The 14,113-nt window shown below is 41.8% G+C and overlaps 1 protein-coding gene across 1 annotated transcript in view; it reads left to right on the top strand.

Moving 5' to 3' along the window:
* The first annotated feature begins 2,512 nt into the window (after positions 1 to 2,512).
* Positions 2,513 to 14,113, top strand: part of SMCHD1 (structural maintenance of chromosomes flexible hinge domain containing 1) — a 70,484-nt gene continuing 58,883 nt past the window's right edge. Inside the window, exons 1-3 of the mRNA XM_071737245.1 lie at positions 2,513 to 2,692; positions 11,142 to 11,217; positions 11,678 to 11,839. Coding sequence (XP_071593346.1) covers positions 2,513 to 2,692; positions 11,142 to 11,217; positions 11,678 to 11,839 — 418 coding nt within the window. The remainder of the gene's footprint in view (positions 2,693 to 11,141; positions 11,218 to 11,677; positions 11,840 to 14,113) is intronic.

Genomic DNA, 14,113 nt, shown 5'->3' with positions numbered 1-14,113 from the left:
TTAATTTTGGAAAATAACATGACATCTGGCTTCAAGATCCAGTAGATCAATATAAGCAGTATTCCTTTTTCCAGCAAGGAAAGTTCTTTTCTATGAGGACTGACAATGATTATTCAATTGTTAATAGAACTAAATACTTCATACTGCAGAATTAAAATTTACAACTGCAGGCAATCTTTAAAACAGCTTGCAGAGACTGATTAACGAGGACCTTATTTTCATGAAAGTGAAGTGCCTGCCTTTCAGGTAGAACCATCCTTCCCCCTTGGCAGATCAATTTTGAAACTAGATGAAATAATTGACCAGGGTTTTTTCATCCACTTATTTAGCATTCTAACATGCAAGTGTCATCTCAAGTCTAGAAATACTTTACAAGTGTGCTGAAAAACAACAATCTGTTTAATTAGCTCAATAAAGGAAAAAGTTTTGATAGGCTGCTCCAAATTTCATCAGGTCATCATTTGGAGGGGCTCTGAGTTACAGCCTGTATAAAACCTCTCAAGAGACCTTTAATTTCTTAACTGGGTAGCACACATGCCCTTTGTTCTCACCAAAACCCAGGGTGCTCAGTTCCAGCATGCAATGTTGTTTCTTAAGAGCGCAAACGCATGAACCTAAGTTCTTGCATGACAGATTTTTTTCAGTTATTCATCACTCTCAGTATTTTGCATACCTCCCCTACATGCTGTTCCAAACCTTTAATTTTAAAGCTGAGTCCTTAAAAGAGAAGCAGCTGCACTCTTCCGATCATTCCTGTTGTTACCTTTTCTAAATAAGTGGGACAGAGTGTCCCACTTAGGGACTCTGGAGGACTGGACTTAGGAGGACTCTGTTCCTTTGGACAGTCTTCTCTTTAGTTTCATATTTCCAAGAAAACCACACACTCCACATAATCCTTGAGTATTGCTAAATGACAGGTAACTTAACAACACAGTTTTGTACCAAGAAGGCTTGCAAGTAATTAATTTACAGTTTGGAGGGAAGAAGAGGGGGGTAAGATATCTTTTTAGAGGGCCCGAAGGTCAAAGATTAAAGTGTCCAGCCATGTATGTCTTCCAGATCTCAATTTGTACCAGTAGCGGTGTCAGACAATACAATGATACAATGTCACATTCAAATTGAAGAGTGACTATCGGTAAAAATGTTTCCACTTACAGCATTTACCTATTCTTAAACAAGAAACCTACCTCAGAAATTACAGCAAACACTGAGGAAACTTTTTAAAGTGGTACGCTAAATCGAAAGGCTTTGAACAAACTTGGAATATAAGAGCAACACGCAGCATTGGAGAACAAAGTGCAAGAACAGGGGCACACAATGTGTAACACATTCTGTTTCTCCAAGTTAGCTGAAGAATTAACTCCATCAGGAGCATACCTGAAACCTGACGTGTAAACAGTGATTACTGAGTTTCTTTCTCTAAGCTTGTTTATAAGCTGTACCCCAACTATGTCCCTATTGTTTACGATAGGGGGAAAAGCTGTTTCTCTACCCTACAACAAATGACAAACCCAATGATCCTGAGTTTCCTTACAGGTATATTTCTGTGGTTCCTTAAAGACCATGAAGACTGTATTTCTTTCTTGTTTTGGCATTCTTCACTGCAGTTTTGCAGCTACTCTAATCCTACCACTCTTCTACAGCAGGGCAATACAAAAACCCTTAAGGGTTTGCATATACAAAGCCCCTACAACTTATTTTTAACGGAAATTTGATTTTTAAGACACAATGCAAAAAACTAGTTTCTTGAGAACAGAAAAGCGCTTTCAGCATTAAAGAAGAATAAACAACAGCTTATGGATCTCGATGGCGCAAGCAGGAAGCCAGACCCAGCCGCCGCACCATCCCCAGGTTCGCGTCGCTCCCCTGCGCCACCGCTACAACCCACGGGCGCCTGCACAGCCGCACACGCCACTACCCGAGCTCAGGAGGGGCTGCCGGGCTCCGCAGCCCAGGGTGGGTGGGGATGCCTCGGCCCGGCGCCTCCACCCCGCCGGGCGGCCCTGCCGGCCACGTCCCCCGACGGGAGGCGGCTAGGGCGGGCGGCGGGCTCGGACGCGTCAACCGCCAGAACGGTCGCTCGCAGCACGCGGTTCCACCGCCCAAACCGCCTGCGCGCCCCCAGCGGCGGCGGAGGCAGCGGCAGCACCGCGCCCCCCGCTGCTCCGCTGCTCCGGCACCGCCCCCAGCGGCGGAAGTGGTGGGGGGGCGGAGGACGTGAACTCGCTTTCGCTTCCAGGCTGCTCTCCGCCCGGCCGGCCGGCCCCACCCCTAGCGGCGGGACGGCGGCTGCCGTCGCCGCCGCGGGGAAGAGCGTTTCTTCCCCGCTTTCCGGGCTTCTGGAGCGTCTCCGCCCCAGTCTCCTGCTTGGCTCCTCCTCCTCCTTCTTCCCCGGTCGGGGCTTCCGTGCACGGAACCGGCAGCGCCAGGCGGGGGAGCTCGCGGGCCAAGCAGTAGGTACCGCTGTTGCTGCTGCTGCCGCCATCGCTGCGAGACGGGTCAGCTTCCCAACATGGCAGCGGCGGCGGGAGGCAGCCGCGTAGTTCACAGGCCGGCGCTGTTGTCGCCTCACGGCACCGGGGACCGCACCATCTTTCTTTTTGACCGACGCCGGGAAGAGGCGGATCTTGATGAGAAAGTGCTTAGCTATGGCAAGAACAACTATCGCGGCTTCCGCAGCGCCGTCTGCCAGGTACTAGGGGCGGAGGGCGAGAGGAGGGAGAGAGAGAGAGAGAGAGAGTGATGGAAGGAGGGCGAACGAGCGTGCGGGCACGGCGGCGGGGCCGGCCGCGGCGTTAACGCCCCTCCGGTGGGGCAGGCACTGCCGAAGGGCTCCGCCTGTCTCAGCCGAGACGCCGAGGTTTCCCCCTTCCTTCCCGCCTCCCCCTCCCCACCCCGCCTCTCCGGGCCTCGCGGCGCCGGGGGTGGCCGGCACGTGCCGCTGCCCCACGTGCGAGGGGAGGTGCAAGTTGGGGAGGGGGGGGGTGTCCGGTCCCGGTGGCTCGAGACCGACCGGGGGCCGTTGGGCGACGTGAGATGGGGGGGGGGAAAGGGCGGGGGCGGAGGGAGAGGCGTGAGGAGAGCTACCCCCTGCATACAGCCTGCCCGGGGCTGAGGGGAACGGGGCGCCTTCCCTCAAAACTTTCCTGCCGGGACAGGTGGGCGGGCGTCAAGGAGGGACCGTGCCCGGCGCCGCCTTTGGTCTCCCCGTGTACCCGGCTGAAAAACGCCCGTCCGGGGTAGCTGCAAAAGCGGCCGGCGGGGCAGTGTGGAGCGGCGGAAGCAGCTCCTGGCGGTGGGCGGGAAAGGTGCGGGCATCCCCGCAGCTCCCCCTCGCGGAGAACCGGCGGCGGTGAACACGGCGGCGTCACTGAGATCCGGAGGGCCCGCCTGGCCGTGTTTCTGCTGTCCAAGGTGTCGGGCTTAAACGCCGCTCTTCTCTCGTCTTGAGCCGCGTAAATGTCTCTCAAAGTCTGCAGGGGTGGCCGTCGTGTAGTACTCGAGCTGGCTGTTTTTTTGTCGTCTCTTGTGTCCTTTAGGTTCTCTTCTCTTTAGTTTTACAAAACGAGAACTTACACCTCTGGTCTCTCAGAGGTGGAGATTTCTTCTGTGCTGTTTAGTTAGCTGGCAATAACAGTGGGCGTTGCCCATTTTCTGTCATGGTTTTGTTTTATGAGGGAGAAATAAATGCCAGAAACCTGTTAGCTACCTGTGTACGTTTCATACTGTGAAGTGCAGAGGAAATCGTGCACTTAGTCTGATAAAACATTCTGGTTTAGGTTTTCTATCCAATTTACGCTTTGTTCTTTAGGATATAAATTCTTGGGGAAAGTTGCTTCATTTCCCCTATGTCTGTACAGTGTTTGTGATGGTTTCCTACTGCTATGGAAGTTTTGAGTTATCAATATCAGCAGGTATTGCTGTCACACACGACTACCTCCTCCTTGCACAGTTCTACTTCAGCCTTCAAAGTGGCATCCTCATATTCTGCTAGAGGTGCTGAATCTCTACTGCTGCGTGAAGTGCTAGTACTCAGCAATAATTTGGCTACGGAGCACTAGCATATCCCTTAATCCTTAACCTGCTCCTGAAGTTCAGAAATCTGGAAGAAACAAGTAACTGAATGGCATAAAGAAATAGAGACACTGTGTGCAGTGTAACATTCTGAGAAGTTGGTGGATTGGGTTCATGGCTTCATTAGGTAGATTGCTCAGATGTGCAACATAGTGTTTGAAAAGTCTGGCTCAGCAAAGCAAGATTTGGTATGTTTGCACTTGGTGCCCATGGAAGAAAGTTTTCAACTGTAGTTTCTTAACCATGTCAACACCGTAATCCTTACCAGCAGTCCTGTCAGCTGTTTTGTGGTGTTACAGATAATAGTGCTCTTTTAAACTTGTGCAACAAGAATCTCAAATTGTTGTTCCCTTAGAGAAAGGCCTTCTCTAATAATATGTTGACTGTCTGAGTGTTCAGTCAGAGCTGCCTCTGTCCCAGCTAATTTCAGTGTGGTGGCCCTTTGTGCTTTGGAGCTTACCATTACCTGACATGTGGGACGTCTGACTCTGAAAGCATGCCAAGGTAGAGGGTTTGACGTGACCAGCAAATGCTGGTACAGTGAAAAGTGGACAGGTGGAGGTCCAAAAAGTTTGATATGTCTCCCACACCAATAGTGTATGGGTGTGCATTAAGCTTCTGGAAGAGTGTTCTGGCATCTTGGTCCATCTGGGAGTTTTGTTCATTGTTGGTGTTCCTCTGGGTGCTGTATTCCAAAGTGCCAAATTTCTGTCATTTTGAATGTAGCAGCTAACTACTATGAGGAAAAAAAAAGTAATGAATGGGTTCATTTGATTGGCACAGGCTTTCCCTACTCTATGGTGCTGAAAATGTGTCAGGGAAATAATGAAAGTTCAGGAAGAAAGATTCTTTTGATAAGCAGGTGTTGAATTGTTTAGACTAAAATGAAGTGGAATGTTTTATTTGCTTTTCTCCAGTTAAAGCTATTAGAGAACATCTGAGTGTGTGATAAGGCAAATGTAGTGTATCTCATAGTGACAGACACCACAGATATTCTGACCAGCTGCTTGACCTCAGTACAGGGTCAGCTTTAAATTGACTTTTCATTGGCAATTTGTCCTCTGACTGCATTATTCTACTGTAGCAGCAAAGGTGTGTGTGCATTTTCCAGTCTGCCATCTGGGCTGTGGAGGTGGTAATGTCTGACAAGTGTGCCAGAAATATATTAGGCTGTTGGAACTGTTTCTGCTGTTAGCATCTTCCTGTGGCATAAGAGAATTCTTTTGGGTATCACTGGTTATTTATGTACGAGTCAAAGGAGAAGGTGAAGTTACTAAAGTAGGAATTGAATATGTTTCTAAATACTTCTTCAATTCTTTTGAAAATTTTAATAATTGTTGTGACTTCCTTGTTTGAAGATACATACAGGAAGAATCTCTAATCTATATAGAAAGTATCTGTAATTTATGAAAATACTTAAAATTCATAAATCACAATAAACCAAAATATTTTGCTTTCAATCTTTTGTTGCATCTTTGGGATTCCCATTGTCTCCTAACAGTCTGCTTACTTACTATTTAAACAGACTATTTTGCCAGACCACTGAATAAATTCCAGGATATCAATAAGTTAAGAGGCAAAAAACAGATATTCATTGAGGAAATATGGAGAAGCACCACAGTAGTAGTTGAAAGAAACTCAAGAAATAAGTGCTTTGCTCTATTTACTTGTAATAAATAATGTGTAATGAAATGGAAAAAATACTAGCAGCTTCTGCTAGTTTTATTGCCAGAGGGTAAGTCTTATATGTATTTAAGAGGTATTTGGATTGTTTACTAAGCTACTGTTCTGGTAAATTTGCCCTATAAAAGTACATCCATTCTTAATCATGAGATATCATTATTATTATTATTATTATTATTATTATTATTATTATTATTATTATTATTAATATGTTCATTTACCCACTTTTCAAGATTGTATATAAACAGAAACTAAAAATAGATGTATTTTAAATATGCTATGCATGGACAAACCAAGTTTTTCCTTGATTTTTTAAGAAACTGTTGGGACATAGTGTAAGGTATGTATAAGATGCAGCAAAATTGTGAGTTGTTTTCCAAAAATGTAGTATTTCAGATTTCACTGAAATGCTTGCGTAGCATCTTGATTACTGATGTTTCAGTGAGGAGAAGGATACATTTTGCATACTTTGTTGACTAATAAGGGAAGTCGGGTGGTTTTTAAATTCTTGCTCACATTTGAGTGCAGGTGTTATGGTCAAATGCTGAGTATCTGCATTCCCTTATCGTTAGTTATCCAGGCACAACGAAGATATGACTGTGTGGGTTTTGCTTTTGAAGAATGGCTTGTGAATTCTTGTTACTTCAGCAAGTGATGCCATGCAAAATATTGTCATGGTGGAAGCTATATGGAATTGATGTCTAAATTTTAGCTGATAGCTGCATAAATTAATACTTGCAATTTTGCTTTAAGACATAACAGCTTGTGAATGCCTGCTTTAAGTTCTTCCATTTGTCCAGACTCTGTATGGGTCTACAGCATGCTCTTTGAAGAAATTATTGGGTCTTTATAATCTTTCCTATTGTTAAATCTTGCAAATCTTGAAAAGGTGTCTTGAGTTAACTCATTTTTGGACAAGATTTCACAGGCTTATATATTTGACTTCTGTAGAGAGCCTCTGTCATGTATTTTCCTCTCTTCTTTTTCTCTGTTTTCCCACCAAAATTGTGATAAAGCTTTAAGATAGAGCATGCAAACTTTATTACTGATCTTGCGATCAGTACCGATGTTCTTAGTGTTTCTGTTGAACCATCTGTTCACTTCTCAACATCTTTCATTGATACATTTTTATAAATATTTAAATGTTAAATCAACTGCTCTTCTGAAAGTAGTGAACTTCTAAGTAGGACAGAGGACAGGCACATCAAGTTCTGCAATTGTTGTGGCTCTGTCAAGAAAGGATGGTTGGGACATATTTCAGAACACCAGTCTTCACTGCTGGTTTTTGATTGTAGGTTGTCTAGTGACCATCTTCCCCGGAAGATAGAGACTACTGGGTGTTTCTGTATTTCTCTAATATACATCTCTTTGCTTCTAGTCCTGAATAATGCTTCGGAAAAAAATTCTTTCGAATGTGTCTACTTTCTAGATACTTTTGTATCCCCTCTCTGTTGGTGGCCAAAGATACATGTTTGCATTCTGAGGAGGCAAGGTCATTCAGATTATGATTAGAGATAATTGTTATCATAGTTGCTGTGCTGCAATGAGTGCTCGGTACCAAACCCTCAGTAGGCTGTCATCATGTTGAGACTAGCTGACCCAGCAGTGGACTGGAAAGGTTTATGATCAGCACTCTTATGAGTTACAGTTGTTCTCAGTTACTTCCATCAAGGCCTTTGTCTCCGCTTAATTGTTTTGCATCTTTTTGTATTTGTTAATTTGTATAAATGGTCACAATATTATCAAGTTGTGTGAATAATTGACAGATCATAGAAACATCTTGGTATCCATAAACACTATTGAAAGGCAGTTGTTGGTTTGAAAATCTGTGATTTGAGAATAAAATCCTTCTCTTTTAAGAATGTTTTATAGTTTCAGCCATTTGTTGGTTTCTGTTTAGTTTGGATTGATTATTCTTTTTAATGGTGTTCCCCAGGGGTCAGTACTGGGTCTGGTCTTGGTCAACATACTTGTCAATGAACTGGACAAAGGGACAGAGTGTGCAGGCTTGCTGTGCAGGTTTGCTGATGATACAAAACTGGGAGGAGTGTCTGACACCAGAGAGCATGACACCAGCATGATGTGGACAGGCTAGAGATTTGGGCAGAGAGAAACTTAATGAGGTTCAACAAGGGCAGTAAGGTGCTGCACTTGGGGAGGAATAATTCCATGCGTCACTATAGGTGAGGGGTTGACCTGTTGGAAAGCAGCCCTGAGGGGAAAGGTCTTGGAGTCATGGAAGACAGTAAATTAACTGTGAGCCAGCCATGTGCCCTTGTACCCGAGAAGGCAATGGTATCCAGGAATGCATTAGGAAGAGTGTGGCCAGTAGGTTGAGGCAGGTCATCCTTCTCCTGAATTTTACCCTAGTGAGGCCACATCTGCAAAACTGTATCAAATTTGGGGCTTTCCAGTTGAAAGACAGGGAAACTACTGGAGCGAGGCCAGTGGAAGGCAAGGAAGGTGACTGGAGTACTGAGTAATATCTTAGGAGGAAGGGTAGAGAGCTGAGACAGTTTAGCCTGGAGAAGACTGAGAGGAGATAAATTTGTTTTGCTGCTTATGCGCTATTATGTGAAAGAGAAAATAACTGATGTGTGTTTGAAGAAGTCTCAGCTGCTGAGTTGTCTGTGATTTGTGGGCTTATGGTTGTTTTGAGGGTTTTTGTTAAGTTTACAAATAAAACCTGGGACTCAAGCAAGTGTATAAGTTGAACCTTGCATCTTGATTCTTATTTGAGGATAAAAATTACCACAATTCATTTGCACTTTCAAATATCATACCTGAAATTGGTCTGCTGAAAGCTTCTCTGGCATCTGGCATTCATTTGGCTGTTTCAAACTCTTACCTTTTAGCATTATGTTAACCTCACGTCATAAACATTCACCAACAAATTGAAAGCTATTTGCTTTATTTATTTATAATGAAACGTAGGCTGTTCTCCAGACCGAGCTCCCAGTTTACAAAGAATGCATTTCTTCTGTTTGAAAAAAACAGGTTTTTGGCTTATGTATAATTTCATATGAAGTTGACATCCTGCTGTGGGCAAAACAGGCTCAACTCATAATTTAGCTCATTGCCTATTAACACAAACTTTTGATTATTGATTAGGGGGGCAATTGAACAGACTCCTTAGGGGGCCACCTTTCCTTCCCCTTCTCCAAGCTTTTCTTCTGCCACATGCTTCTCTTTCCTTACTAGTGTAAACCTCCCTTGTTCTCCCCACGCACAACACTTGGTAAATCCACGTTCTTTTGGTGAGGCAACAGGCAGCAGGAGAGGTCAGAGCTATCTGCAGGGTTTCCCTCTGCTCCTTCTCCATGCTCTTCACTGGTTTTCTTTTGCTCTGGTGGGTTACCCAGGCCACAGCCCCACGGGAGTAGAAGGATGGAGAGGGGAAATTCCTTGCCTCTGACATGGATCTGTCATGGGCCCCAGCACCTCGGATGGGGACATCCTAGGTCTGCCATGGAACCACCTCCTTTCAACAGTGTCTCCAGTGCTGTCCCTAGCAATGTCTCCTCTAATACGTCTTCTCTTGTTTCCCATTTTCTCCTCTATTTTTCCTCCAGTATGTTTGAGCAGAGCATCATGTGCCCTTCTGTTTGAAATTTTGGTGCACAGTGGGTTGCTTCCATCAGTCAGAGCCATCTGGCACTGGCAGTGACTGGCTCAGAGCAATTCATGGCCTTGTTCTGCACTGCTAACTCCTCCAGCCCTCTGGCACCAAAACTTTGCAGTGTATGCTCATTATACCTCCAAGTGTGGCTTAGTGAACAATTTAAATGGGTCTTAGTGAACAGCTTAGTGAACAGTTGTTTTCCCAGACTATAAAAAATTTTGTTTGTTTATATAATCTGTGGGGGTTTTAGGTGTTTTTTTCCCTCTTTTGTATGAGTGTAACTGTTAATCTTTGTAACCTCGGCATTTGCAGATAGTGATTGTATGTAACCAATAGTTTAAGAATACTCATCTTTTTACATATCTGCCTTTCTTTTTTTAGAGCACAAACAATTATTTTTTCGATTGTGGATTAATTTGGAGCGTTTTTCTGTTTTTCTTCCCCAAAGTCTTTTCTTTTTGTATCAAAAAAAAAAAATAAGCTTTTTGCTTAGATGTTTTAACACAGTAACATCCAAACCTGCGTTCACTGTGAATATGCAAAAATATTTCTGAATACAGTGATTCTGTTGTTTTAATGACATTAGCTAGATCATGATTGTGCATCTGGATAATTTGCAAGAGAATAACCCACTTAGATTTATTATCTAAGGATGGTATGTGAATCTTCTGAAGTTAAGAATTGGGTGCACCTTCAGTGCTTATTTGAAAAAGAGCATGATGCCCAGCAGTAAAACCTGAACTGTGTATCAAGTCAACAAAAGATATCATGTCTCTTACACGGGAGAATGAAACATTTGACCAAACATTTTTATTATAAATGAAACATCAAGTACATTACCCTGTTGATTCACATTTGTTCTGGGATGACCAGCTCGTCTTTCTGAACAGGACATCCACGAAATGGGACAACTGTGCAGCTACCTCACTACTAGGTGTAGTAGGAAGAGAGAGGTCAGGGTAACTAAAAGTATGGGACAAAGGGAAGGAGGAAGTAAAACAAATAGGTCTTACATACAAGTGAAGCTTTCCAAGTGATAAATTTTATAGGGTGACTAGAACCTTACAGAGGTTGTGGCCTTTTGAATTCCTTCATAGGCAAGAAAAACGTTTTTTTCTGCTGTTTGGACTGCCATACTTGGTTTATGAACCTTATAGCTTATCTCAAAATGACAGCCACATGGACCAAAGCAGAAAGGACCTGCTGCCAATAGATACAGTAATGCTGAGTTCACCCAGGAAATGCAAATGTAGCTCTGTCTGCAAGGCTGGGTGCAGTTGGCTTAGCTGATGCTCACCCATGGAATGGGGGAGAGGACCAGAAGGAGGAGGCTGCCCCAGCTCTGTTAGCAGGATACTGTCCTGTGCTTGCACTACTTCACCCTAATTTCTTGCAGCCATAAAGTAAATACTGCACTCTTCATAATGGTTTAAAAGCAGAACAACTTTTTTTTTTTTTTTTTTTTTCCCAGCCCTTAGGATGTTTGCCCATCAGACAGTTCCTCCTCTAATGCTTGCTAAGACCATATTTTTAGCAGGTAAAAAGCCAAATTACTCTATTACAGACAGTTTTTGCTAAGTTGAGAAAGGAAAGAAAGTTAAGTTCTGGACTTAAAACTGTGTTCTACTGTTGAGTTAATATGGGGAAAATATTTGGTCACTTCTCAGTAGTTTGCACCAAAGACTGTTTTTTTGTTGTTCTTTATCTCAATACTTGGTGAGGTACCTAGTGATCATAACTGAATAATCTTCAATTTTTATAGGCATTTAGCATATCTACCGATGAAAACTTTGTTATCACCACAACAAACAGGAAAGAAGTTACAGAAGAAAACTTCAGTAAGTATCTTAATCCACAAAAGAAACACAATTATTTCTTATATTAATTGGAAAGACTGTATGATAATTGTTTGCACACTGTGACTTGCAATAATTAACTGGAAGTACAAATCCTTAATAGCTTACTAAGAATTGTGAGAAAATTGACTTTCACAAGCAAATTTTTGACAATTACTTATTAGTATGATGACAGTTATACGGGGTAACTTTTTACCTTTCATTACAAATTCTATAAATGATAGGACCAAATGGCATGTAAACAGCTGTCATGTGAGAAAACATGCATTAGGAAGATTGGAAATGTGAAAACATTTTAAATTTTGTGGTCTTGTTTAGAGGCCAATTAATACCTAAGAAAATATATAATACCTGAGGCTAAACCTGTAATGGTTTTGAGAGCAGATATTGACTGATGCACTGGATACTCTTCAGTAGGATTTATATTTCATCTTCACTGCAGGTGAACTTGTTCAAGATGGAGTTACTTTATATCTGCTACAGTCAGTTGATCAAATTCTGCTTTCTGCAACTAAGGAGCGAATTGATTTCCTGCCCCACTACGATACACTTGTCAAAAGTGGGATGTATGAGTACTATGCCAGTGAGGGGCAAAATCCTTTGCGTAAGTACTTGGCAAAATAATCTTGTGTAAATGATGTTTATATGAATATAGTGTGGTTATGAGCAATTTAACTTTTAGTTGAAGCTAGAGAAAAAACAGTCTTTATTGTAAAAAAAAAATTAACTATGTTCTTTGTACAAATTTTTCTTTCAAAAATTATTCTAAGTGGCCCTAAATCCATATTTAGAGGTACCTCCTCAAGTGCTTCTTAAATAAGTGTGAACATTTTAGAAGTAAAGTTCAGTCTTGATGATAATCTTGTAGGTGTAACCCAGAGTGATCAGCCTTTTTTATCAGATCTTTTGTCTCCTATGCTGACTTTGTTTTAAGCTGGTGACCAGTTTTCATATGAGCTACCATGGAAATTTGTCTGCTGTCCCATCTGTTCAACAATCCTTAACATAATTGAGAGCAAGTAATTCTTTAAAAAAGGTGCTGCATATATAAGCAGCATTTAATATTCTTTTATTGAAAAAATTTAATTATAGATTCTGTGAAAATTCTGTCTTTAGCTATGATTACTTTTTAAGTATGTACATCTTAGGTACAGCAGGCTCAAAATTGTAATGAAAAAATGCAGACATGAAGACTAAAGAACTATTCCTGGAAAACCTGCCTTGTGAGGAAAGAGTGAAAGAGTTAGGTCTTTCCTCCCTGGAGAACAGAACACTCCAGGGGACCTCATCACAGTATTTCAGAACTTAAAGGCAGCTACCAAGAGGACAGAGACTCTTCACAAGAAGCTGCATGGAGAAGACAAAGGGCCAATGGGCATAAATTGCACTGGGTCAGGTTTCATCTCTATATAGAAAAGAAATTTTTTGCAATGAGAACAATAATTCATTGGAACAACTTCCCCAGGGACATGGTAGAGTCCCCATCACTGGTGGCTTTCAAGGTGCAATGGACATTATCTCACTGGGGCTTGCTTTCCCACTAAGTGTCGGGACAGATGATCTTTCAAGGTCCCTTCCAACCTGGATTTGTCTCTGATTCTATGAATGATTGTTAGTTTACTGACATTAATGCTGACTAGTAGAGAAGAAGATGTGACAGTAGCATTTTTAGGTGAAGTCATGTATTACAGATGTTGCAGGTAAAAATACTGTTCTCCTTGCTATATTTGTGTTAACTGTAGGCTTCTCTATTTCAGTCACAGAATTTGACAAGATGCAAATGAGCACTTCTGGAAATCAAACTGTAGTACATGGTTGAAACTGTAGAGCAGTTCAGTGTTGATTTAGAGAAGGGAACCTTTACAACAAGATTGGATGACTTTAAAAATAATTTAAAACAAATTTAAATTTAGAAAATACTTGCGCATGTGTGTATATGTAGGAAATAATATCAAAACACATGCAGCCCACCCACTGGGACAGAAAAACAATGAGTAAAAGAAAACTCTTAATTCTGTGGCATGTCAAGATGATGTGAGGCATCAAGTGCAATGATGGGAACATAGAACCTTCTGTTATTTGGTTTGGCTGCAAAACAAGGAATTTTTCTACTATCCATTCATGTTTCTCTTTTAAATGACATTGTCAAATGAGAAGTTAATGCTATTTTCCTAATACTACCACAGCTAAGCTTGTGGCACAAGGCAATGATAAGAATTAGAAAAAGGGAGAAAAGAAAGACCTGTACCTCAAGAAGGGAGAGGTGAAGGATAGAGCAATGGAGAAACCTAGTGCTCTGTCATACAGTTACTACAGCCACCATGTATTAGAACTTTTAGGCTTTGAAGAGGTATATATAGTCTATATTATTTATCTATACAAATAATCTGTACTATTTATGAAAACTGCCCATCCTTATTCCTCTATTTAAAAAAAATCTTGTCTGAGTGGAGGATTCTGAAATCAAGGTCAAGGATCATCCATTTAGTTTTGCTTATGGTGACATTTCAACAAACAGGTTTGTGTGTTAAATGCAAAATGATGTGTGGTCATCAAGTTTGATGATATAACTTGAAGTTCCTTTTTCTGTTTTTATAGTGTCTTATGTCAAGAAAACAAATGTTTAAACACCTTTTCAGTTAGAAATATACATAAAGTTTTACATAAACATATGCATAAACTTTTAAAGAGTTTTTGTTTCATTGTTGCTGTTTTTTAAAAATTTTTTTACTAAAGCAAAATTAGTATTATTAAATTAAGAATTAAAATTAATATATGCTGAGGACTAACTCTTCTACGTTGGAGAAGTTCCCCAGTATGTACATAGCAATCCAACTCTTGTTTTCTTGGTGATAAACACCAATGTAGTTTGTCTGAA

The sequence above is a fragment of the Heliangelus exortis genome, chromosome 2, assembly GCF_036169615.1.
Source record: "Heliangelus exortis chromosome 2, bHelExo1.hap1, whole genome shotgun sequence".
Lineage (NCBI taxonomy): Eukaryota > Metazoa > Chordata > Aves > Apodiformes > Trochilidae > Heliangelus > Heliangelus exortis.
This window is presented reverse-complemented; position numbering and strand designations above follow the sequence as displayed.